This window comes from Panthera tigris, chromosome E2 (genome assembly GCF_018350195.1).
Source record: "Panthera tigris isolate Pti1 chromosome E2, P.tigris_Pti1_mat1.1, whole genome shotgun sequence".
Taxonomy (NCBI): domain Eukaryota; kingdom Metazoa; phylum Chordata; class Mammalia; order Carnivora; family Felidae; genus Panthera; species Panthera tigris.
In genome coordinates this window covers 2594103-2620262 of record NC_056674.1, presented here as the reverse complement: position 1 = coordinate 2620262, position 26160 = coordinate 2594103, and the positions used below count along the sequence as shown (strand labels likewise).

Genomic DNA, 26160 nt, shown 5'->3' with positions numbered 1-26160 from the left:
ATCTGTGGAGAAGAGGGAAGGCATCCTGCCAGGGTTTCTGCAACAGAGGTGATAAAAAAAAAATAAGACAAAAAAAACTGAGCCATGAAGCATCTAGTTAGCAAGAGAGGATCTTGAGATGATAGGATTGAAGGAGATTATTAACCTAAGAGCATCATTTACAGGTGCTTATCACAACTGACCATTTCACACATCATTCTGTGTAATTTTTGCAAAACCTGAGATTGATGCTATCAGACCCAAGTTGTAATGAGAAAATTGGCTTAAAGGGTATAAAATCATTAGCTGAGAAGCAGTGGTTTTATCATCAAAAGCCACTGTGAAGGTTTCCATTCCATAGAACCTGTTTGTCTTGCCAGATTCAACGCAGGGGATCCTTTATTCAACCACATCCCCTCCATTACATCACAAGAGGGATTCTCTCTGCTTCTTCTAGATAACTCTACACTACCCCTGCCTAACCCTACCCCCTGGCCATACCATAGTCCTGGCCACATCTACCCACACTTTTAAGATGGCCAAGTATCAGGTGTGAAAAAGGAGGTGGGGGGGGGGGTAGGTGGTCTTCCACATAATCACGGACTTGAAGTTAGAGTACAATTGGTCACAAGCTCATCAGTGTTTGTTGGGTGGTGGGCTTCCTAAACTGCAGTGAGCCTGGGGAAGTAGCTCAGCTGTCACCTCATCCAAATCCATTCAGTCCCATCCCATTTCCCTTCTGGGGATGGGGGTAGACCTATCCTTGATTTCCCTAGAAAGCCACTTTGGCGTTACGTGGCTTTGAAATAAAACAACATTGTTAGAAGACCCAAAGGTGAAGAAGCTTTGCTGTAATTGAAATAATTCCATGGCACATCTAGAAATTCTAGAATAAATCCTAAAATATTATGAAAATATTGATAGAGAATTTGTAGATCTAATGTTCACAGAAGAATATGCCCATGTTTTGTTTCCAAAGACACAATGAAGAAATTTTGGGATCCTCTTGGATTTGGGGTTAACAGTTTGTCAGATTATCAGAACTAACACAATGCTATTTTAACCTACAGTAACTAAAGACATGGAGACTGAGGTGTATCTAAACCTTTGATTTTAAAATCTCTCTTCCTTGACAAGATTTTCTTAGTTCATAAACCTCCCCCCCCCCCCACTATCCCAGCTTTTACCTATGATGAATGACCAAAATGCACAAGAAAGAGAAGGAAGGATTTATTTCAAGGACTCTGGGTTTCCCTTATATTTAATGGTGAGGGAACATGATGGATAGAAGGATCATGGACTTACTCCAAGACCCCACTGGGTCTCATAAGGCATGTTGGCTCTTAAAATAGAAGACTCGGATTCTAAGTTCCATTATTTGACTTACTATTTCTGTAATTTGTTGTAGAACATTTATTTACCCTCATAATCTTTGTTTTCAAAATCAGTCAAGTAGGGATGTCCCTACCTACAGGGCTCTGATGTGGATTTAGACACACTATGATGGGTTTTATAAGCTACGAAATGCAAAATGCAATGAATGTCCCACTGTTCCCTCGGACTACTTCTGATAGCTTTTGCCTATTAAATAATAGGGCAAAGGAGATAAAATTGTGATCAGATCCTATCTTCATATGTATTTCCCATGTACGACATCAATTTCACATTACATCCTTGGGTAGGATCCATGTTCCCCAGCATTTTCAGGTGAGTAAAATACATTTTAGACATAACACAGCCATGGATCATTCAAAGGTACACGCAAAAGCCAAAATTGGGTCTATCTGCATCGTAGGAATGGTTCTTGATCTCCATCTGGCTGGTTTATCCACAGTATAATAACTGCGGAATTACAGTCACATCTATCCCATCTCTCGATCCATAGGAAATGAGGCTTTAGGCTTTCTCAAGGTATTTTCTTTATATCCTTTGCTTTATTGAATTCTCTTAACATGTGAGAGTTAAAGACATTACACCAAGAAAGACAAAAGGAAAGTTAAGGCAAAGCCAATGTAGGCTCTTGGGGCCAAATGTAGTATTAGATTAGGATTCTGGAGATTGGGTATTTAAATATGCTGCTTACAACAAATTGTGGGAAAGCACTCTGGAGGTAACTGCTCATTTGTCCTCAAGAGCAGCAACACCTGATAAATCTCCTGGCGATTCTACTCCAAGAACATCCCATAGTGTAGCCATTGGATCACCACCACCATTTGTCCTCAAGGTCATTGAAATCCCACTTACACTTGACTCTCAGAAAGGACCCCCTCTCCTGCAATTCCTCGAGCTCCCCCTTCACTATGTTATACAACTCTTTTTCAAGCCTGCAAGAAAAAGACATACAATGTTTTTAATAATGCATTACTTAGATGTGAAGTTGGTAAAGTCCTGAATGTGTAGATTTTGAACAACTTCCTCAAATAGGCAAGATTCTTTGGTATCTGAGAAGGTTTCTGCAAAAATGTGCCTAGTTTAAGGTCTTTCTCCAGGGGAAAAGAAAATTCTGCTTACCTTTCTGACCTCATGTCCAGAATACTGAATAAGGTAGAGAGTGTTCTAATTAAACACTCTTATTTCACTGCCTGGAAAGGGCAATACAGAGCTTGGTAGTCTAACCTCAGCCTTTGCACATGCTACTCCAGCTTCCTTCAAACACTCTTGGTCCTTTGTCACTGTCCATGTTCCCCTCCTGATATGTGGATTCCTCCTTCTAGCCTCCTTGGGATTCAGCATCAACATCACCACCTCTGACATGCCTTCTGGTACCACTCTGATCACCCTTGTTTTTCTACCACAATCCCAAGTTTCCTTCCCAGCATTCTTGACAACACTGTTTTTATACATTTCAGATTTGTCCTCTCCCTGAGGAGAATGCAGACCCATGATGGCAAGGCTCATGACCATTTATTTACTGCTATCTGCTATGGCATGCTTGGCCCATAGTCAGCATTAAAAAGAGGTATCATTGAGTGAAATGCTGTTGAATTATTGAGTAGGTACAAAAATGCAAAAAATGAGGGGACTCCTCAACTACACAAATGTCTGCAGGACGGTGCTGCCCAGCATGGTTGCCACTATCCACATGTGGCCATTTCAGTAATTCAGCTCCTTGGTTGCATTAACCACATTTCAAGTGCCCAGTTACCACATGCTGCTACCGTCTATTCTATCGGGCAGTAGATATAGACTGTTTCCATCATTACTAAAGGCTCTGCTGGCCAGCACTGCTCCAGGAAATCCAATGCAGGGTGAATCTGATGCTTGCTATAAGACATCGGCCCATCCATCCCCTCTTATCAGGTGCCTCCCAGCATTAAAGGTGGTGGGGATTACCCAAGCTTCTGTAGTTTGCAGGTTGATTTTTTCAAGGCCTTCCACAGTGTGCTGACTCCTCTGGGCTCCAAGTCATTCCCCAAAAGGTTCAGGTTAAACAGGCTTTTACTGCTTCTGAGAACAGAGGAGAGATACTGGCAGCAAGCAGGTGTCAGATTGCATTTCTCTAACCTAGGAGTGGGTGAGAAGGAAGTGTGAAAGATGGTCCACTAGGATTGAGAAGTTAGAAACAGAAATGATACACATCTAGGAAAGAGTCTGTGGTTAAGCAGTGAAGAGCCTGCCACACACCAGACACTTCTCCAACTGCTTACACATAACTCATTTACTCATATACCAATCCTATAAAGAGGTGGCCAATGTCTTAAACTCCATTTGCCAGATGAGCCAACAGAACATTAGTCTGCCCAACTGTGAAAGAAACCATGTTTGTAAAAAGTAGGTGTGAGTTTGGAAGATCCTTGAAAGGACTAAAATAAGATTACAACCTCTCCACTACACTTTCATCTTGTTCCTAAATTCAACAAAACAAAAATCTGTATGCCTAGTAGCTGGCCAACCATATGTTCAAAGACGAAAGTGACAAAGTGTTACCTCAGTTTAACAGAGTGGAAATTTCCACCAAGTCTATAAAGATATGTGGCAGGTGTCCATACATGAAAATTTTGAGGTGAATCACTGGGTTCTACTCCTGAAGCCAAGACTACACTGTATGTTGACTAACTTGAACTTAAGTTTAAAAAATGCCTTCCGAAAAAAAGTTGCGATGCATGAAGAGTGGAGGGAAAGGATAGGTTTTCTTAGGGTGGAAGGGGTTGGGTAAGATCCAGAGAATGCTTCAAGATAAAGGTACTATTTAAGGATAGGAAGAGAATGACAGGAGAAAGACCCACTCCAAGATCACACAAGTGCACCCTGTCTCCAGTCTAGCGCCACCTGCAGGGCTTTTACCGGTACCTTATACTGTATATTGTTGACCTTGATTGTGAACCTTTAACATTTCCATGGTCATCTAGGTCAGTGTTTCTCAATGAAAGGTGATTCCCCCCCTCCCCCACAGGGGAGACGGAACAAAGTCTGCAGAGCAGGGAGGTGCTATTTCATCTGGTGGGTGGGAGCCAGAGATGCTGCTCAGCATCATACAGAATGAAGGACCACCCACAGCAAAGGATTACTCACCCCAAGGTGTCCACAGTGCTGAGGTTGGGAAACCCTGGTTTGATGGTAAAGATGGGACCTTGTGAGCACAAGTTAGCCATGCAGGTGCCTGCTTTAAGGCTACTACTTTGGAGAATGAAACCAGATGGAAGTGAACTGAGTATCAGGCAGGCGTTCATCATTAAAGACAACAGGAGAGCTGTTGCAAACATTTTACTCGTTTCTGCATCCAGGGAGAAGCAGCTAGAGAGTGAGGGCTTAAAACCAGACCATCATTCTTTTTTAAGGCACAAAGAGGACCCTGAATTACTTGCGTAAATCCCAGGGCTTCTCCTTCACCTGAAGGATAAAGAATTGTGCACCTGAAGATACTCCTTGGAGGATAAGGATGTACTAAGAAGCAGCAACTGGTGACTTACTTATGGGCATAATGCCCTCAAGGTGCATCCATTAAACACACATGGGTGGGGGGGGTCTCCACAGAGAAAGAAATACTGTAGAATCTCTTAACATTTTTTGAGAGTGAGTAGAATCACTGCCTATGTGAAAAATAGCTAACATGTAAGCCACACTTAACCCAAACTCCTATTCCTGGAGTCTAAACCATCTTAGTTTGCTAAACAAACACATTGTCTTATAGTTAAAATCAGACTTCCCCTTAGACAGAAAAGACTCTGGGGCCAGGAAACAGGCTGTATCTGCCCCCCACCTACTATCCAAAAGGTACCGATTGAAAAGAGTATTAATATTCCACGGAGGGGGTGAGTGGTATGAACTTCTGTCTCTGAACTGGAGTCTTATTGTTGAGAAGAGATTTTTAACAGGAGAATTTAGTCCTTTGTTCCCCACCTTCTTGAACCCCCAGGTGACCCCATCTATTCCTTCCTACCCCAAAAATAGAGATGGGGGCTTCCTGCAAAGAGAACAGGGTCAACCCACCCAAGCGTGTTCAATGCACACTTCGGATGTTTTAGGACCTCACACAGGTGTTTCACTCCATCATCCTGAATGTCATTGCTCCCGATATCCAAAATTTTCATGTTACAATTATGCTGGAGGGCATTAGCAAGCTCCTGGCAGCCTTCCGCTGTGAAAGAACAATCTGACAAACTGCAAAACAAACACAAAGGGAAAAAGAACAATCCTGGAGTCCTTAGACTTTGCTCTATATACCAAGCCCATCTCACAGTCTCCCAAGGAAAGGAGAGATGCCAAAGTGAGACTTCTCATCCAGAGCCCTGGGAAGGAAAGGGTGCTGGTCAGGAGGTCTGAGACACCCCGGGTACTCTATCTACCCTTGGTGGAAATTAAGTAGACAGGACAACAGCATAACCCTCTCCCCATGCCATCTATAGGGAGCTTGCACCTGGTTTCCTCTGGATTTCACCCCATGCACCTTAATTTTGCTTTTCCACCCTTCATTGTAATAAACCACAGCCACTAATCTGGACTGCACACAGAGTGGAGTCCTCTGTGAGTCATCAAGCTCCTGGTGTGGTCTTGGGGACTCCCAGCACACATTGTGGTTGGTCCTTAACAATCATCCCAGTAACCCATCCCCTCACGCCCTTCCAATAGAGCCCGAAGCTTCTCTGTGTGAGCCATCACATCTACACCCAGGACTTCAGCCCCATTTGGAACGCAGGCATCTGCAGGTCAATTCACATGGTCTCTTCTCATCGTCCGAAGGGCAGGGAGGCAATGGAACTTACTCCAGGTTCTGGAGGCTGCAGTCCGGATGACTCAGGGCCTTACACAGAAACTTCACTCCCTCATCTCTCAGGTTATTCTTCCTCAGGTTCAGATGGGTCAAACTCTTGTTCTTGAGGAGAGCATCTGACAAGTACTTGCAACTGGATGTACCGAGCTGGCAGAACCAGAGCCTGTGGGTCAAGAGCCATGGAGACAGATGCTCCAGAAAGCAGCCCAAACCAAGACCACTGGGGACACAAGCCTCAAGCCCCACCCAACTATGGTGTTGAGTTCAGCCATGGTGTCCCCCTGAACCCCCACCCAGGAAATGCTGAGTATCTGTGCTTACTTATCCTTCCCCAGATTTCTGCAATGAGCACACCATGAACATGCCGGTCCTTAGTGTTTGGTTTAAAAAAAATAATAACAACAAAGGGATGCTCAAAGCATGCCAAGTTTGCGTAACGCAAAAGGAGTAAGTTCTGAAGAGGTACCATAGAGTGTTGTGGTTATAGCTAACAATACTGTATTGTGTAAAGTTCTCCAAGATTCAGATTTTTTACGTGCTTATATTTTCTATGTTAAATCTTAGCCACAAAAAACAGTTAATAAAAAAGGGTACAGAAGGAAACTTTGGAAGGAGATGGATATGTTTATGTCCTTAACGGTGGTCATATGGCCACCATATGGCCATGATGGTCTCATGGGTGTGTCCTTCTCCCCTAACCCACCGATTTGTATATATTAAATATGTACGACTTTTCACATGTCAAAAAAAGTGCAGTATGCAATACAAGTTGTAGGAGATCTAGAATACAGATACATGTTAGACATTGGTATATATTAGACATATAGGTATAACAGACATTTATACATGGTGTACATATGATAATGCTACTGTGTAGCATATGTCATGTGAATTATATATGTTACATATGATATATAGTTATATAGGAGATATGTAACAGATTATTTATGCATTAGATATATATAGTATACATGTTTGAAATATATGGCATATATTAGATATCTAGGTATATAACAGATACATACATGGTGTACATGTTATCATGTAACATATATCACATATAATGTGCAGTTATAAGATTTTTATATATTTCATATATTATGTATTATTAATATGTATATATTAAAGTATCTTATATAGGTGTAATTATAAATGGGATAAATATAATGTAACCTATAACTGTCATATGTTATATTAGTTCATATTACCTATGAATGAATTACTTACTAATATTCTGGTTTTTTGAAGCTCTGTGCTGAGAGTGCTAACCTCTTAGTCCCTAGCTCAGATTCTGTCGTCTTTCACCATACACCCCCTTGGATGTGCCTCAAGACCCTTGGCCTTTTTATCCTTTTATGCTCACCTGAACAATATCCAGTTTTTGGAAAACCCATCGAAATGACACTTGGCACCTACCATTGCCAGTGGACTCATCCCCACCCGACGACCTCCTTGAGACCTACAGTCCTACATACATATAACAGCTTTACGTGGTTGGCTAATAGGCATCTCACGTTCCCATGTCCCAATCTTAACATCCAAACCTCATCCTCCCATCTTCTCCAGCCAGAAAATGGCAGCGCCTTTCACCCAGCTGGCAAACCCACCACCTGTGGGGCATTCCTGGTTCCTTTCCCTCTTCAACCACCACTGACCCATCAGCAAGCCCTACTGGCTGTACCTTCACGTATGCCCTGAAGTCCCACCACCTCACCTGGCTGATTCATATTCATCCTTTTGCTTGATCAACAGGCACTTGCTGCCTCCTATTTTTGCTTCCATTATAGTCTAGCCTTCAACAGCAGTCCAGGCGATCGTTCCGAGTCTGTCCCTGTACAACCTCCAGTCCTCAGAGGACTTTCCACCTTGCTCCCAACAAAACAGATTCGTACATGGCCAGGGCATATTCCCATTATCCCCCTCGCTCACATTACTCTAGCCTTACGAGTCCTCTGGATGTTCCTACAACACTCCAGTCTTGGGACCTTTCCTTCCTCTTCCTTCTCTGTGTCTGGTTCCTTCAGTCTCTGCTTCAGTGTCACCTCCTCAGGTCGGTGGGAGACCTTACCAGGAAACCAACACACCATGCCTTGTCTACTAATTCCACTTTGTCTTCCTCGCTCAACTACTAGTTTTGTTTTTTTGGTATCTCACTCATCAATCTACACCCTCCTCACAGGCAGGAAGCTTGTCTGTCTTATCCACCACCCCAACCTTGGTGCCCAGCTGTGTTGGGATATAGGAGCTCAGATATGGGTTGACTAAATGGTAATTTCCTGGTATCCTTGTTAAAACTGAATTCCTTGGCACAACCCCCAGAGATTGACTCAACAAATTGAGGGTGCTACTCAGAATCTGTGTTTAGAATGGCGCCAGGCACATGGAGTACTTGCTCGACGTGTGTTAGTGTTCAGCGATAGAAATGGGTCCCAAATGGGGGCGCCTGGGTGGCTCAGTTGGTTAAGTATCCAACTTCGGCTCAGGTCATGATCTCACAGTTTGTGAGTTCGAGCCCCGCATCAGGCTCTGCACTGACAGCTTAGAGCCTGGAGCCTGCTTCGGATTCTGTGTCTCCCTCTCTCTCTGCTCCTCCCCTGCTCATGCTCTGTCTCTCCTTCAAAAATAAATAAAACATTTTTAAAAATTAAAAAAAGAAAAAAGAAACGGGTCCCAAATGAAGGGCCCATTGTTTTCCTCCATGCCCACCCCCAAGCAGAGTCATTTCTAGAAACAGAGCCAGGAGACACTCACACCAATCTCTCTAAGGCACACTCGCGGTGAGTCAGGGAAGCACACAAGAGCCTCACTCCCTCGTCTCTGAGCGGATTAAATCCCAGGCACAGTCGACTTGTTCTCTGGGTACTGGTGAGGTACAAAGCTAGATCCTGATAGCTGGCTGCTGACAGGTTGCATTTCTCCAGGCTGCAGAGGAAGGCACAGGTACAGGGCGAGCCTCGGACATGCCCACATTTTCTTTCTCAAACTCTCAGTCCCTTAGGCCACACATCTGGGACCCAGACATCGTGAAAGGTTAAACTGTATAAAGAACAAAAGCTTCCAGGAGAAAAAAGTGGGTCAGGGTAAGGTTTCTCATTCTCAACCCTACTGACCTTTGGTCAAGAACATTCTTTGTGGTGCTGGTGTGGAGGTGGGGGCTTGTGTGTGGGGGGTTCTCGAGTGCATTGAAGGATATTGATCACACCTAATCTTCACCCACTACATGCCAGTAGCAACTTCCCCTCCAAATTGTGAGGACCAAGTCAATGTCCAGACACTGTCCCCTGGAGGACAAGATCACCACCAGTTTAAAACCACTGGGTTTAGGGGAGACTGGCAGGAGAGACACCACAGTCAAGGTGAGGGCAAAACTGGCCAAGACAGAGCCCTAAGGAGGAAGGTGGAAAGAGTGAAGACGGGGAATGTGTCCATGGGATGGGTAACTACAATGGGATGTTCCCCAAGACTCCCCAAAGATGCTATTTAGACAAGGCAGGAAGGCTTACGACAACTCCTTCAGGGAAGACTCGGGCATCTCCGAGGGCCCCTGCAGACTTTTCACCTCAACACCAGAGAGATCATTGTCCCCCAGGCTGAGGAAGCGCACACTCGAGTTCTTGCTGAGCTCCAGAAAGAGATGACGACAGGCTAGAGGGGTGAGGCCACAGGATTCCAACCTACCAGAGAGGCCCCAACACAGGGAGTTACTCCCGGCGAAGAGGGATCTTCATTTGGAGTCCCCCTTGCTTCACAACCAAAAGCCAATTTCTCCTTGTTCTTCACCCTTTCTCCTGGCAGGATGGTCTCCAAGTCAGTGCTACTCAGAGTGTGGTCCAAGGTCCAGCGCCACTTTGGAGCCTGTTAGAAATGCTGCCAACCCCCACCACCCACCCAGAAGCCCTGCTGGGGCTCAGGGGGTGGGTTCCAGGCCCCTGCCTTTTAACGCGCCCCCTCAGGTGGCTCTGGCAGGCAAGAATTTTGCAAAGCACTGCTCTGTACCCATGCGCGTTCCCTTTGCTCATCTTTCTCTACAGCCTTTCGCTGCCATGCTGAGTCCCATCCTCCCAATGCAGCCCTGAACTGTGGGGTGACCTTGGGGACCAAGCCAGAAAACCAGAGACTTACCACAGATACTGGATGTTGCAGGCTGAGTGCCTCAAGGTTTTAAAGATCATCGTGGACACGGGAATTCCCAGGTTGTTCGAGCTCAAGTTCAGGTGTGTCAGCCTGTGGTTACCATACAGGACAAGGACAAGTTCCTTCAGAATCCTCACAGGAGTTATTGATTTGCACCTGGGGAAGAGAGGCGGAGGAGGGTAGCCTCATGGAGGGGAGTGCTTCCTCATCTCACTTTTCTACCACACCCATGCATATGCATGCTTGCACACACACACATGTGCATATGCACACCCTCCCTCAAGGACATGCATATACAAGAGGAATCCAAAACCTGATTTGGATTCATCCAAATTTGGATACATCCAAAGCACAGTTGGATGTATTAAATCAGAAATCAACCCCCCACTCTTCCTTGGCGTGGGTGTCCCCCACACCAACCCAGTACTGCCTAGTGAGAACACGTCTCTCCTCTTGTTTTCTCTTAAATTTATTTCTCATCTTTAGTATTAAGTGAGAAGACCAAGAGCGAGGGAAAGGGGGAAGGATGAAAAACCATATCATCAAGCAGGATGTTTAAGGCTGCCTCCCAGGTGTTGGAGCCAGCGCCCTCAGGTTTGAGGGGAGTCATTACTGCCAAATCCTTGCCTCTTAACTCACTGAGTCAACACATGCTTCTGATCCTCAGACCTTGAGGTAGCACCGAATTGCAGAGAGACAGCAGGACAGAATCAGTTGGCCTGAACTTGAGAGCATCCAACCCAACGCCTTCTCCAACAAGAGCCACTCACTCTGTCCTTGGTCAGGTAGCTCTTCCCTGGCTCCCCCTTCAAGAGCCACCTCCATTCTTCGCCACCTTCAAGCCGGATTTAAGGCCCTGTGATCTCTACTTACATCATGTGAGAGAGGCTTCAGTCCAGAATGATGCTTCAGCTCCACAACTCGGTCTTTACTCAAGTATCTTTTATTTTATTTTTTTTTTACTCAAATACCTTTTAGATAGGGTGTGAAAGAGGAGGCTTGGCATTTTTAGATAGAATAAGGACCTCTCCTGAGTCCCTGAACGGATTTCCCTCTGCTTTGGGAGAGGTCACGGTCTCCTACACTACTCTTATCATTTATGTCTGTTTCTCCAACACTGTGAGCTCCAGGAAGGCAGGAATTATCTGTTCTGTTCACTGCTATAACCTCAGAACAGAGAAGAGATGCTGGGTATTCACTGAATGAACAAATGCTTCACTGTAAACTATCCACCTTTCCTTAAGGCACAACACTTCACCTAGACTCCACATGAACTCTGGCTCTCCTCAAGCGCTTGGTCTCCACCACATCCTACAAGTCTTCTACTCCTTCATATCCAGCTCAAGACAGCAGCGTCATGCAGAGGTCTTATGGAAAAACTAGTTGGCCTACGCGTTTCTCTCGTGCAAGACCACACATGGCAGGGTGTTGGGTCTTTGCCCAAGGAGCAGTTTTGCTCATAAAGGGCACTTGTTTTATTCTCCCGAGCACCTGAACTTACTTTCTGGAAAACAGACACTCAATGCAATAATCCCAAGGAAGACATTGGATTATCTTCCGATGGAATTTTTCACACTGTGAGGGTCTCACACTTACGTCAGTTTTTGGAGTTTGCACCTTGGATTTCTCAGTTCGTAACAGAGTTTCTTCATTGAAAAAGCGTTAAGCTTGCTGTTACTGAAGTCCAGCTCAGTCAGATTCCCATTGGAAAACACGGAGCAAACATCCTGCCACTGACGTATCTTGGAATGTGGCCTTGTCCTTTATGAGGGAGGCAAAGAAGTGTTACTAGAGTAAGTGATCGTCAACCAACACCCAGAGTGTGGTCTACTGGAGATGCAAACAGACCCAGTCAAAGTGCAGGAATTTACTGGAGTTCAGGGCAGGAAAATCGTGACCCCCAGAAGCATAGCTCTCAAAGTCCCAGATGGTTTATTCCAACAATCCTCAACCACTCTTTTCGGAGGAAGGCAACCATGTAAGTGAGGTGAGGTGGCCATTGGATACTCCTTACGAGTTCAGACTTTAAGTCAAAAGGACCTAAGATAAATTCAGAGCTGTGTCACCTATGATATGATTTAATCTCTGTGCTCCAATTTTCTCTCCCTCAATGTAGATAATAAAACTTACCCTAATAGAATTTTGTGATTAAAAAAAAAGGGGGGTGCCTGGGTGGCTCGGTTGGTTAAGAATCTCTTTTTGAATTTATTTTTTAAAATTTATATCCAAGTTAGTTAGCATATAGTGCAACAATGATTTCAGGAGTAGATTCCTTAATGCCCCTTTCTTATTTAGCCCATCCCTCCTCCTCCAACCCCTCCAGTAACCCTCTGTTTGTTCTCTGTATTTAAGTCTCTTATGTTTTGTCCCATTTTTATATTATTTTTACTTCCCTTCCCTTGTGTTCATCTGTTCTGTGTCTTAAATTCCTATGATTGAAGGCATATGATATTTGTCTTTCTCTAATTTCGCGTAGCAAATACCCTCCAGTTCCACCCACGTAGCATAGGACTCTTAATTTTGGCTCAGGCCATGATCTCCCAGTTTGTGAGTTGGAGCCCCATGTGGGGCTTTGCACTGACAGCACAGAGCCTGTTTGAGATGGATGGTCTCTCCCTCTCTCTCAAAAATAAACTTAAAAAAAAAAATCTAAAAAAAAAGGCTCATGTGATATTTAGAACTTAGGATAATTGGAATTCTAACTCTTTAGTATTTTCTTACTGCAGTAGGCTCTCAATGTTTATAAGAGTAAAAGAGCATTCAAGTCATGAATTAAACTTTTTATCTTAGATGAAGAAAGTAAAAACAAATAACACATTATAGCACCTGAAGGATATAAAGTTCTACACGCGGAGCCCAGAATTATTACAGTGTTGGTTAGAGTAGTTGTTCCAATCTTAGTGTATTTGTATTTGTATGTGTACATGTGCCCGTGTATTTGTGTTTAACATCCCGGTTAATTCTGATCTATAATTAAAAACCACTGAGGAAAGACAAAAAGAAGCTGTGCTGTAGGGAAGCACAGACTAACCTTGACACCAGAAGATATGTTTGGTCAACCATAACCACTGACAACCCAACAACACATCCCCAGTTTTTCATGGAAGAACTTGGACAGAGCCTGGAAAGAAGAAATCTGGGAGGGGAAACAGTCTTGCATTACTCACTCCAGAGTTTCCAAGTTGAAAGTCAGTTCCGTCTGAGGGATAGCACTGCTGACAGAAAGCCTTAGCTTACTTAGCCTTTGACAGTGTTTTAGGCAAAACGAAGACACTTGGAGTTGTAGACTCCCAAAGATATCGACGTCAGCTTCAAGGAGATGACTCAAAATCTGCCTTACAAAGTTTTCCTCCCGAGTCTCGTATAAGCACTCAAAGAAGTGTAGGAATTCAAAACAACTGGAGACGAGGTCATAGCTTTCTAACTCATCTGCCCATTCCAGTAATTCATCCGTTGTCCTAGGACTCATTTTACAACGCAAAGTATCTTCCAGTTCTTCTGCGAGGTTTCTTTTTAAAAGGCCAAAGAAAAACAGAGCCATCTGGTTCCAGTAGAAGTTTGTGTCAGCCAAAGCATCGTTCAGAAGCACCTTCATCTCCTGGTGCTTTGGAGGACCACCAATGGATCCTCTCACCCCCCTGAGCACATAGAACATGGCTCCCAAAAACACCTGGAAACTCTGGTGAGTGAAAGTAACACAATCTTCACAGTCGCTGACCTTTCGAAGAATATTCAACCTGAGGAGAGAACCAATGACAGGTGCTTCCAGGTGCCTGTGTTTGAGGTCCTTCTTTGCAAATGTGAACTTCCAAAACCACATCCCCTCTGCAGCCAGAGAGCACAGGGCTCTCCATTGATCTGGCCAGCTCTGGTCTGACAAACTCACCTCTGCTGTGTCAAGCAAGCTGGAGAAAAAGTAGACGTACAGGCTGGTGGTGGTCTGGGTGCTTAGCTGGAAGTGAGGATTTCTCGCCATTTGCCGCTTCAGGCAGGAACACACGGTCCAGCACACCATGGGGGCAGAGCAGAAGTGAAAGAGAGATTCATTCTTTCTTACCCAATGCAAGATTTTCTTAGCTTTGTTTTGGTCACCAAAGTACCTGATGAAATACTCCTCCCGGTCTCCTTCTGTGAACCCTACGATTTGTACAAACCATGGATTCAGTAACAACTTTTTAAGATCGGTGGTTCTATACTCCTTGGTCGTGATCAGTAAGGTAGCCAGGGGAACCAACTCTTTCTTCAACAAGTAGAACAGGATTCTGTTGACTGGGAGTTGCTGGTACCAGTCTTTACATGGTGGACTCTCGTCCAAAGTGGAGGGCACGTCCATTTCTTCAAAGCCATCGATGACAAACAGGAGGCTCTCGGGGCGACTCATGAGAGCTTCAATGGGGGCCTGGGAGTCAGGCCAGTCCCAGGAAAGCAGGCCAGCTAATGTGGTATCCTTCATGTCTCTAACTTTATGGCAGCTGATAAAGAAAACATAGGAGAATCTCTGATGAAAGAGAAAGCCCTCTGCCCAATGCAGCACAACCTTCATTGCCAGGGTGGTCTTCCCGACCCCTGCTAGACCCTCTAAGACGATCGTCTGTGGCTGGGCTCCAGTCCTGTTAGGATACAGGAGGCTCTTCAGTCCTTCATGTTCCTTTTCAGTCACATTGCGCAGGTATATATGGTCTTCAGGCCAAGGGATGTTGTCCCACATCATCAGAATTTTAGCCTTCATTCTCTCTCTGTATCTTCTTCTGTGGTCTAAAAACAGAGAAGTGAGGCAAAACACAACACAATAATGGTCAGAAGGAGGTTCAGCCTCAGGAATACTAAGTCCTTATATAAAGCCTTGAACAAGACAAACAAGTTCTGCCTTTGAGAGTCTAACTTTTGGAGGAGGGCCGTGTGGTGATCGAGAGGAGCCAAGGTAGAAGTAAATAGTTTAAGGATATACACAAATAAAAAAAAAAAAACACAAGAGGACACAAGAGAGACTGAGAATGCCCTCTGAGGTGGGGAAGGGATCTGCAGAGGCTTCTGGATGAGAGTTAGTGCCATAATCATGAGAAGCCACCAGTCCAAGATGTAGAAGGAGAGGTTGCCAGGCAGAGTGAAAAGCTACTGCAAACACCTTCAGACAGGAAGAACATTCTAGAACACAGCAAGAGGCCCAATAGGTGAGCTCGACTCTTGGGAGGGGCTGGCCATGAGTATCTTCATTCTAAAGGCCCAGAGACTGTCTACAGTTTTCAAAGGTCACTGTTGTTTGGAGAGGGGATTATGGTGCAAGAAACCCACTCATGAAGCTACTTCGATCGTCTAAGTGAAAGTCGGCAGGTTTGGTCAAACATACCCGTTGATAACCTAACAGCAACAACAGGTCTCTGGTTCCCTGTGGAAGCACTTGGCACAGCCTGTGAAGAACTAAAGCATATGTATATAAAATGAATGGGGAGGGGTGGGGGGCACCTGGGTGGCTCAGTTGGTTGAGCACCACACTTCAGGTCAAGTCATGATCTCACAGTTTGTGAGTTTGAGTCCCGTGTCAGGCTCTGTGCTGACAGCTCAGAGCCTGGAGCCTCCTTCGGATCCTGGGTCTCCCTCTCTCTCTGCCCCTCCCCTGCTCACACTCCATCTCTCTCTCTCTCTAAAATAAACGTTTAAAAAAATTTTTTTAAATAAAATAAAATGAATGGATCCAGGGTTTATCTGGAGAGTAGAGCCAACAGCATTACCAATGGATTTCTCACGTGGGGGTGGGGACCGCTAAGGAAAATAGTTGTACCTGCATTCTATGTTTGTGGCTTAATTAGCTCAGTGGAGGAAGATTCCATTTACTACATGCACACACATGTTCCTGGTGGAAAGAACACAGAGTAGGAATACCAAAGACCCACCTTCGCATTTTCTTCAAGATTTAGAATACTTAGGACTGCGATGCTCTGTGGACACTCCACTTCTTTGAACCTCGGTTCCCTTGGTAGGAGTTCAAAATAAGCAGTAAAGAATGGAAAAACATTTTTCTTTCACCCATCAGAAGGGAAAGGTCATCTTCCAGAGGTGGGGCAGAGAGAGAGAATCCCAAGCAGGCTCCACACTGTCAGTGCAGAGCCAAATGCAGGGCTGGAACTCATGAACTGTGAGATCATGACCTGAGCTGAGATTGAGACTGATGCTTACCCGACTGAGGCACCCAGGTGCCCCATAAACACATAGTTTCTAAGTTGGTTACCTTTGTAGAATTGGTTATATAGGGAAAAATTTAGAATATTAAGCACTCTGTACCATTTATATTTGTTTGTATAACCACTTTACTCAAACCAGAAAACAAACCTAGGAACCAAAAACTTCCCCAAAAGTTGTAAAAAATATATTTTAAAATATATTACATCTATTTTATTTTTTTAAGTTTATTTTTTTTGAGAGAGAGAGAGAGAGAGAGAGAGAGAGAGAGAGAGAGAGAGAATCCCAAGCAGGCTCCACACCACCAGCACGGAGCCAGATGTGGGGCTCGAACTCACAAAACATGAGATCACAACCTGAGCCAAAATCAAGAGCCGGATGCTTAACAAACTAAGCCACCCAAGCATCCCATACTACATCTATTTTAAAAAGATGCCAATAAGGGGAAATAGAGTTAAGAGTTTTGACATTAAAAATATTATTGATGGAGCACCTCGGCGGCTCAGTCAGTTGAGCATCTGACTTCAGCTCAGGTCATGATCTCCAGGTTCATAAGCTCGAGCCCCACATTAGGCTCTGTGCTGACAGTGCAGAGCCTGCTTCAGATCCTCTGTCCTCCTCTCTCTTCTCCTCCCCTGCTTGTGCTCAAAAATAAATAAAACATTAAAAAAATATTATTGATGAAATCGATTTCATGGAAGGTATGATAGAAAGTTGAAGTAATCTTTCAGATGAGTTTAACCAGAACAAAGATAGTTGCTTGAGATTAAAACGTTACATTTGGAGGATGGGCAAAATAGGTAAAGGAGTGGGGGATATAACAGGCAGAGCACAGGGAATAAAGTCAATGGTAATAGCAATGTATTCGGACAGATGGTAGCTGCTCTTGTGAACACAGCATAATGTATAAACTTGTCGAATCACTATGTTGTACATCTGAAACTCATGTAACATTGTGCGTCAACTACACTTAAGTAAAAAAACAGTAAAATGAGTTTTGTTTTAAAAAGTTACCATCTAGGGGCGCCTGGGTGGCGCAGTCGGTTAAGCGTCCGACTTCAGCCAGGTCACGATCTCGCGGTCCGTGAGTTCGAGGCCCGCGTCAGGCTCTGGGCTGATGGCTTGGAGCCTGGAGCCTGTTTCAGATTCTGTGTCTCCCTCTCTCTCTGCCCCTCCCCCGTTCATGCTCTGTCTCTCTCTGTCCCAAAAATAAATAAAAAACGTTGAAAAAAAAAATTTAAAAAAAAATAAATAAAAAGTTACCATCTAAAGGTTACTCCCAGGAAACACAACACCTAATTAGAGTTTCAGAAAAAGAACAGAGAAGGAACAACTAATGCCAAAGAGCTAACTCAAGAATATTTGAGAGAAGAGCACAGGTTTTTTTACATTTACATGTCCTGCTTTGTATCCAATCCAATTGAGGGGATAAGAACCCAAAACCTAGGGATGGCTCAGTCGGTTGGGCGTCCGACTTCGGCTTGGGTCATGATCTCGCAGTCCGTGAGTTCGAGCCCCGCATCAGGCTCTGGGCTGACAGCTCAGAGCCTGGAACCTGTTTCGGATTCTGTGTCTCCCTCTCTCTCTGACCCTCCTCTGCTCATGCTCTCTATCTCAAAAATAAATAAATATTAAAAAAAAAAAAGAACCCCAAACCTAGTTACCCCATGACATTTAAGAACACAGGGGTGGAGGACCCCCTAAGCTTTCATAGTGTAAAAGATAGGTCATATACAAACAATGTAAAAAAAAAAAAATCAAGATTTATCAACAGCATACACTAGAGGACATTGGAACACCAGAAACACAGAGAGAAAGGCTCTTGAACTGGACAATTACACCCAAGCAATTCATCAAGTAGCGTACTAGAGAAAATTTCCAATCAGGCAAACTCTCAAAGATATTACCTCATACGGACTTTTCTAAGTTATTATAAAATGGGTTCCCTGGAATAGCCATGAGAAAGACAGATGTGGAACCCAGGGAAAAGGGGATGGCACCTTTTGAGAATAGAAAATGGAAACGGAGATTAAATGAAGTCCCAGGATGGGAGGTAGGTGCTAGTGGATACAGACTAGGGAAAGATGGACGGCTTCAGGAATTGTCTAGAAATGGTGATGACGGAGCTGATGGGCTCCTTGTTACATCCGATTGCATTATACTCCCCAAAGAATTTGGGGATGATTATAATAATTGCATGGAAAGTTTAAAAAGGAATTATTAGCTCAAACAAAAACAGGAAACGGTTCTCTCCAAAAGCTATGTGTAATGGGAGGAACCGTGTCTCTCTCTCTCTCTCTCTCTCTCTCTCTCTCACTCACTCACACACACACACACACACACACACACACACACACACACACACACACACACACAGCTATGTCTACATCCTAATCCCTAGAACCTATGTGCAAATGTGATTAAGAACCTTGAGGGGCGCCTGGGTGGCTCAGTCTGTTAAGCGTCCGACTTTGGCTCAGGTCATGATCTCATGGTCCATGAGTTCAAGCCCCGCATCGAGCTCTGTGCTGACAGCTTGGAGCCTGGAGCCTGCTTCGCATTCTGTGTCTCCCTCTCTCTCTGACCCTCCCCCGTTTATGCTCTCTCTCTGTCTCAAAAATAAATAAATATTAAAAAAAGAACAACAACTTTGAGGGGAAGAATTTATCCTGGATGGCCCTAAATGCAATCAAATGTATTCTCACAAGAGACAGAGAGATTTGTGACACAAAAGAGGAGGTGGCCATGTGCCCACAGAGGCAGAGATTGGTGGGATGCAGCCCCAAGCCCAGGAATGCCACCAGAAGCTGGATAAACAAAGATGGATGGTCCCCTCAAGGTGCCCTGGTGACACCTTGATTTTGGACTAATCCAGAACCGTGAGGGAGTTAACTTCCGTTACTTAAGCCACCCAGTTTGTGAAAATTTATTACGGCAGCTCTGAAAAACAAATACAGCACATGATCCTGATGGATTATGTGGCTCAGCATTGGTTTATATCCCCAACACTGAAAATCTTTTCCTCCACAAAAATAAGTAATTGGAGAAGGGAGATATTTACCTACCATGATAATTGATTGAAAAACTAAGAGGTTGCAGTGTATGTTAATCCTGTTTGAGCAGAGAAATAATGAAAGTGGCAACCCAGAGTGGCAGAGGGTGGCTTCTACAGAATAGAACTCAAGCGATGTGCAAAAGGTTGATGTTTCTCATTACAAGTTTTAAGTTTCCATGATTCTTTCTGGATCATATACTGGTACATCTATTTGGTAAAACCTCGCCTGTTCCTTAACTGTGTATATTACTTTTTCAACATCGAAGTCTCCCACAATCAATGGGTACAAAACGAAACAAAACAAAACAAAACACAGTTACCTATTAATGAAAAGTCCAGAAACAGACACTGGTATCTAAGAACTGGAGAGCGGAGTCAGAGAAGTTATCCAGTTTATGCTAACTTATCATTCAATCAACAGCAGTGGGGGCGCCTGGGTGGTTCAGTTGGTTGAGCATCCAACCCTTGATCTCAGCTCAGGTCATGATCTTACAGTTCATGACATCAGACTCCATGCTGACAGTGTAGAACCTGCGTGGGATTCTCCCTCCTCTCTCTCTCTCTCTGCCCCTCCCCTGCTCATGCACACTCTCTTTCTCTCAAAATATATAAACAAACATGAGGGGGAAAAAAAGCAGTAGTGGAAGACGAGGTTGGGAGGGGTGAATTTCTCGCATGTTGTAAAGTGATGAACAATTGAGAGAAGGTGGCAATTATAGACCCAGTAAAATGGATGCCCCATCAAGCAATTTGTCCATCATCACCACCAAGTAGCATACAAACCTTTTTCTTCTTCTGGCACCTCTGGTTCTTCTTGGCTTGGATCTTGGGATCCTTGTGTCTGTGCTAGCTCTGCAATAAACAGTGATGGTGGGATATTGAGATACCCAGGCTGTAAATGACCAGTGACAGATGCTCTCTCCACAGGGCCAACTGGTAAGCCTGGGACTGAAGAGACCAAAGGAATCTCATCCTCCAGCTCCATCCACTCAAGTACTTTGGACGCAGCCATCCCCTGTCAGGAATGCTGTCCTCCCCACACCCACATGGATCACTACCTCACCTGAGTTTTTGCTCAAATTTTAGCTCAACAGTGCTGGACAGTCCTGATTCGTACTGCAGCTGATCTCTACAGCCCACACCCGAGGCTCTCCTCCTTCACCTTTCTCTCTTCCAATTTCGTCAACTCCTAACATGCCGTGTGGTCTACACATTTCTCATATTCAGAACCTCTCTCCCCACCTCCCCCACTGGAGGGACACGGGTGGCTAGCCTCTGTTCACTGATTTATCCCAAGTATGTAGAACAAGACCCAGCACAGAAAAGCCACTCCAATATTTCTGGATACCAGAGTACTACAGAAATAAAAGTACCAAGGGGTGCCTGGCTGGCTCAGTCAGTAGACCATGTGACTCCTAATCTCAGCCCCACATTGTAGCTTGAGTTCAAGCCCCACATTGGGCATGGAACCTACTTTAAAAAAAAAAAAAAGAATTCTAGTGTTTTCAAATATTAAAAATGTAGGGGCACCTGGTGGCTCAGTCAGTTAAACATCTGAGTTTGGCTCAGGTCATGATCTTGCAGTTCATGAGTTCAAGCCCCACATAGGGCTCTGTGCTGACAGCTCAGAGCCTGGATCCTGCTTCAGATTCTGTGTCTCCCGTTCTCTCTGCCCCTCCCCTGCTGACACTCTCTCTCAAAAATAAACATTAAAAAATGTAATATAAACTGGTATCCTGACTGCTTCTATGTACGATCATTAACTATACCAAATTCTTAAAAGCTTTCTGTTGATTAAATATTGTTAAGAAAAAAAGACACAAAGAATTGGGCTTTAACCTAAACCTCCCTCCATGGGTTTCACAAAACCACTCTGAATGCCCCATTCCTCATGAGCTAAAGGGCCCTTCTGTGTCTAAGTCACACAGTAGTAATTCAGATTCCATTGCCCGGTGCTTAGTTATGAGCCAATGCCCTGAAAAGGATGTGGCTCTACAGAGAACATGGATCTAATATTTATAATTCCATTGGTTGTCAAGGTTTGCAGGACTTGGTCTGGGTAGCCAGCTGGGTCCTGGCTTCCTCCTCATGCTCCCATGTTGCTTTGAAGAACTACGACCCATCACTCTCCACCAAGGAGGTCTTGGCCAAAAAAGTCCCAGTTCTGTGGAGCCCCATAGAGCCTGCCTGTAGGGTCTGTCCAGGGTTAGACCAGCTCTCCTAGCAATGGGAACCTGAATTTGAGTCTCAAGGAGCATAGCTCAGTAGTCTGAGATCATCCCTCACCACTGGTTCCATTTATTTGTACACCAACTACATGACATATTGCCCTTCTTCTCTTGCACATAAACCCAGTGATGGAATCCTTGTAGGTTATAGCTTTGCTGCCACAATCTATATTTTGACACATTAAATTCAAGGCTCTAGATCTTGCTGGGGCCACCTGTCAAAAGAGGCAGGCTGTTCCAAGAAAACAGCCTAGAATTTGAGTCCAATTCCTTTGTATAAAGAAAACACACACACACACACACACACACACACACACACACACACACACACCCATTTGACTTCCTTTTGTCTCTCTAGGAAAGCCTGTTGTACTACAGATTCACCTACCCAAAATCTGTTGAGATAGTCTTGGGTAGGACAGAAGGGATGTTCAGGGAGAGGGCAAAGATATTCCTGGTTCTGATACTGCCCATCCAGCATTGTCCTCAAAACTAGGACCTAGGGGCACCTGGGTGGCTCAGTCCGTTAAGCAGCTGACTTCGGCTCGGGTCACGATCTTGCGGTCCATGAGTTCGAGCCCCGCATCCGGCTCTGTGCTGACAGCTCAGAGCCTGGAGCCTGTTTCAGATTCTGTGTCTCCCTCTCTCTGACCCTCCCCCGTTCATGCTCGGTTTCTGTCTCAAAAATAAATAAACGTTAAAAAAATTAAAAAAAAAAAAAAACTAGGACCTGGAATCTAGAAAAAACTACCCCAAAGATAAACAGATGTGGGAGAACTTTCTCTGAGCCCAGTGCCTTCTAAGAATCTCATCCTATAAACTCAGAGGTGGGTACAGTTGGCCTGGTTTTCTCTTTATATATGTTTATTTTTAAATATAAAATTTATTGTCAAATTGGTTTCCATACAACACCCAGTGCTCCTCCCAACAGGTGCCCTCCTCCATGCCCATCACCCTCCCTCCCACTCCCCATCAACCCTCAGTTTATTCTCAGTTTTTAACAGTCTCTTATGGTTTGGCTGTCTCCCTCTCTTTTTTTTTCCCTTCCCCTCCCCCATGGTCTTCCATTAAGGATCCACGTAGATCTACCCTATGACCCAGCAATAGCACTGCTAGTAATTTACCCAAGGGATACAGGAGTGCTGATGCATAGGGGCACTTGTACTCCAATGTTTATAGCATCACTTTCAACAATAGCCAAGTTATGGAAAGAGCCTAAATGTCCATCAACTGATGAATGGATAAAGAAATTGTGGTTTATATACACAGTGGAGTACTACATGGCAATAAGAATGAAATATGGTCCTTTGTAGCAACGTGATGGAACTGGAGAGTGTTATGCTAAGTGAAATAAGTCATACAGAGAAAGACAGATGCCATATGTTTTCACTCTTATGTGGGGTCTGGTTTTCAAGAAGAGAGAACAGGGGCCCAGTGGTAACTAATTTGCCCAGGGTTATAGTTGCTTACGTGGACCAGTCTTTGAACCCAGGCAATCTGACTCTAGAACCTGAGCTCCTAAACCCAGAGCCCCCAAAAGACAGGACACATGTGTGTGCCCGTCAACACAGAGGCATTCACATACTCCTAGTCCACAGCATCGTTCAAGCACAGAGACCTTGTTATGCTGTAGTTCCTAGAAGAGGGAGCCAAGGGGCAGTAGAAGCTATCCTGGCCCACAGGACCTTTCATTGTCTCCCACGTTGCTGGATGTGGTCTAGGGCTTTTCCCTGCTGCAGACATATCCTCCACACCCCATTGGAAGGCCAAGTGGGACCGAAAGAAGGACCAGGAAGAAGGGGTCCCTTCTTCATGCCAGGTCTGGCTCTACGGCCTTCACGCAGGACCAGTGACCAGAAAGGAGATCCTTCCTTTAAGGGCATCCTCCTCTGTGCAAATGCCTCCCTCTGGGGTTGCCAGTATACAACAGGATTTAAGGAGACAAGGTCCCATTCTCTAGCTCTCTGCTCAACACCTGCCTATTCTAGACAAGACTAAATGAGGGATTTTAAATGAAGGGGGAGGTATGGACAGGGAAACCTAGTCCCACCCCATCCTCCTGCTCACCGAAGATACAGAGCCTGAATTTCCAGGCTCAGGATGTCCAATGCCAAAAGCTCAGAGATAGAAGACATCATGTTGCCAGCTCCCATCCCTACTCCTGAGAACCCATGTTCTTGTTGTGGGTCAAGAGAAGCAGTGTATGGTCAGGCACAGAGCCTCTGAGACCCGCTACCCGGGTTCAAGTCACCAGCTCTGTGACCTTGGGCAACTCACTTGAGCTCTGGGCCTGTTGCCTGTCTATAAAACTGGAATGACAGTTGTTACCACACTCCTTAGAAGGAAGTCCTAAGTACAAATTCACAGGAGGCATTGGGGTCAATGCCTGGCTCATAACGAGTACTGGGAAACATCAGGATTATTTTTTTTTAATGTTTAGACAGGGAGAGAGAGAGGAAGGAGGGTAGGGGCAGAGAGGGAGAGAAAGAGAATCCCAAGTAGGCTTCATGCTGTCAGCAAAGAGTCCGATGTGGGGCTCGATCCCACCAACCAGGAGATCATGAACTGAGCCAAGATCAAGAGTCAGACGGACACCCAACTGACTGAGTGACCCAGGCGCCCCAGTAATTTTGGTTTTTTGTTTTTGTTTTTTTTTTTTTTTTTACAGGTCTCAGAGGCAGCCAGGTCTGCCATCAAGAACTCTTAAGACTCACCGCAGAGAGAAAACTGGATAAAAACCACACGGGTTTTTATTTTCATAGGACAATGGGATCAGGAATACGTTCATTAAAGAAACAAACAAACAAAAACAGCACAGTTTTACACTTGCTAACTGGTTATGAAACACATCACAACTATTATAAATACTGCATGATACAATGCCACACTAGGTAGCTAGCTAGCTACTGCAACACCACCATAAACACAGCATGCACTTTAGGGGTGGGGGAGCCTGACGTTTGCTTGCAGGTGTGGGAAGTGTTGTAGTTTGTGAGGTTTTGTGAAGTGGAAAGAGAGTGATCTGAAATCAGGCAGTAAGATGGAAAAAAAATGAAATCTTGCCATTTGCAGCAATGGGGATGGAACTGGGGGGTATTATGCTGAGTGAAATAAGTCAGGCGGAGAAAGACGGATACCATATGTTTTCACTCATACGTGGATCCTGAGAAACCTAACAGAAGACCATGGAGGGAGAAAGGGGTGGGGGGGAAGTTACTGAGAGGGAGGGAGGCAAACCTTAAGAGACTTTTGGATACTGAGAACTGAGGGTTGATGGGAGTGGGGGAGAGGGGAAAGTGGGTGATGGGCATTGAGCAGAGCACCTGTTGGGAGGAGCACTGGGTGTTGTATGGAAACCAATTTGGCAATAAGTTGTATTTTAAAAAATGAAATCTGGCAGTAAGCATGAGTCACATGCACCCAAAACTTAGGAAGCCGGTAGATACTTGAGGTGTGTATATGTGCATGTGCATTTGGTATATTGCTTCACAGCTCCACTCAACTGGGTGCAGTTTTTTGTTTCATTTGCAGGTACCTAGGGTTTTCCTTGCAGGAAAAAAATATCTGCATACGCAAACGTGAAATGCCTGTTATGCTCAAATCACTGCCCAATACTACAGCAGCATGGGAACAAATTTATATTTTGAAAAGAAGGCTTGCGACACGACTGAGTGTGCCTCTCACTTTCCTCTTTTTGCTTCGGATCGTCAACTCCCGTTCCCTCCCAGGCTAGGGCTCCAAGTCTTTGTAGCTGTTATCCCTTTACCTGAAACTTTCATAGCCCAGCAGGGAGATTCTTTGTTACGGAACAGACTAGCACTTTGGCAGGACCCCATAAAAGTCCAGCAGCTCCCAGGAGCAGCAGGTCGATGCCCGTCTGCATCCCTGCCCCCATCTATCCATCCTTCCTACGGACCCACTCACCATTCATCATCGCTCGAACTTCTGTACACTGTGAAGTCAGGTTCATGTTGTCAAAGATGCTGAGGGTCACTTCCCAGATCTGCCTTTCTGAAAAGTATTCACTCAACAGACACAACAGGTTAGTGGGATCGATGGCTTTCAAGTTTGCCCAGGGTATCTGCTGGAAGTTCCCAAGCAGCAGCTGTGAGGACTGGAGGCAGATCTTGAATTCCTCCAGCTGAGGCTGATCCAGGCCCATCAGGTAGGACAGAAGCTTATTATAGGAACCATCGTCGACATAGATGTTCGCCGAGGAGGTCATCTTGCTGAACACGCAGGATTTCTAGCTCTGGCCAACAAGTGTTACATCCACAGCAGAAACAGAACCTGTAGAGAAGAAAGGGAGTTGAAACCTTAAGCCAGGACTTGCACCTCCTCCAAAACTCATCGACACGCTTATTCTATCTTCTCCC

At 44.8% G+C, this 26160-nt stretch overlaps 1 protein-coding gene across 4 annotated transcripts; it reads right to left on the bottom strand.

The window, feature by feature from the left end:
- Window positions 1-2: 2 nt before the first annotated feature.
- NLRP13 (NLR family pyrin domain containing 13) lies at window positions 3-26026 on the bottom strand. Of its 4 annotated transcripts, XM_042969981.1 has the most exons (12): window positions 25709-26026; window positions 20340-20408; window positions 13492-15079; window positions 11921-12085; window positions 10313-10480; window positions 9694-9864; window positions 8942-9112; window positions 6183-6353; window positions 5410-5580; window positions 3313-3483; window positions 2224-2303; window positions 3-37 (listed from the first exon to the last, which is right to left on the bottom strand). In XM_042969981.1, coding segments are annotated over exons 1-12 (3228 nt in total). In that variant the 5' UTR covers window positions 26010-26026; the 3' UTR covers window positions 3-35. The 4 variants fall into 4 exon arrangements, with proteins under 4 accessions (XP_042825915.1, XP_042825914.1, XP_042825916.1 ...); XM_042969980.1 differs by lacking the exon at window positions 3-37 and having other exon boundaries at window positions 1964-2303; XM_042969982.1 differs by lacking the exon at window positions 3-37 and having other exon boundaries at window positions 1964-2303; window positions 3313-3426.
- Between the last annotated feature and the right edge of the window lie 134 nt (window positions 26027-26160).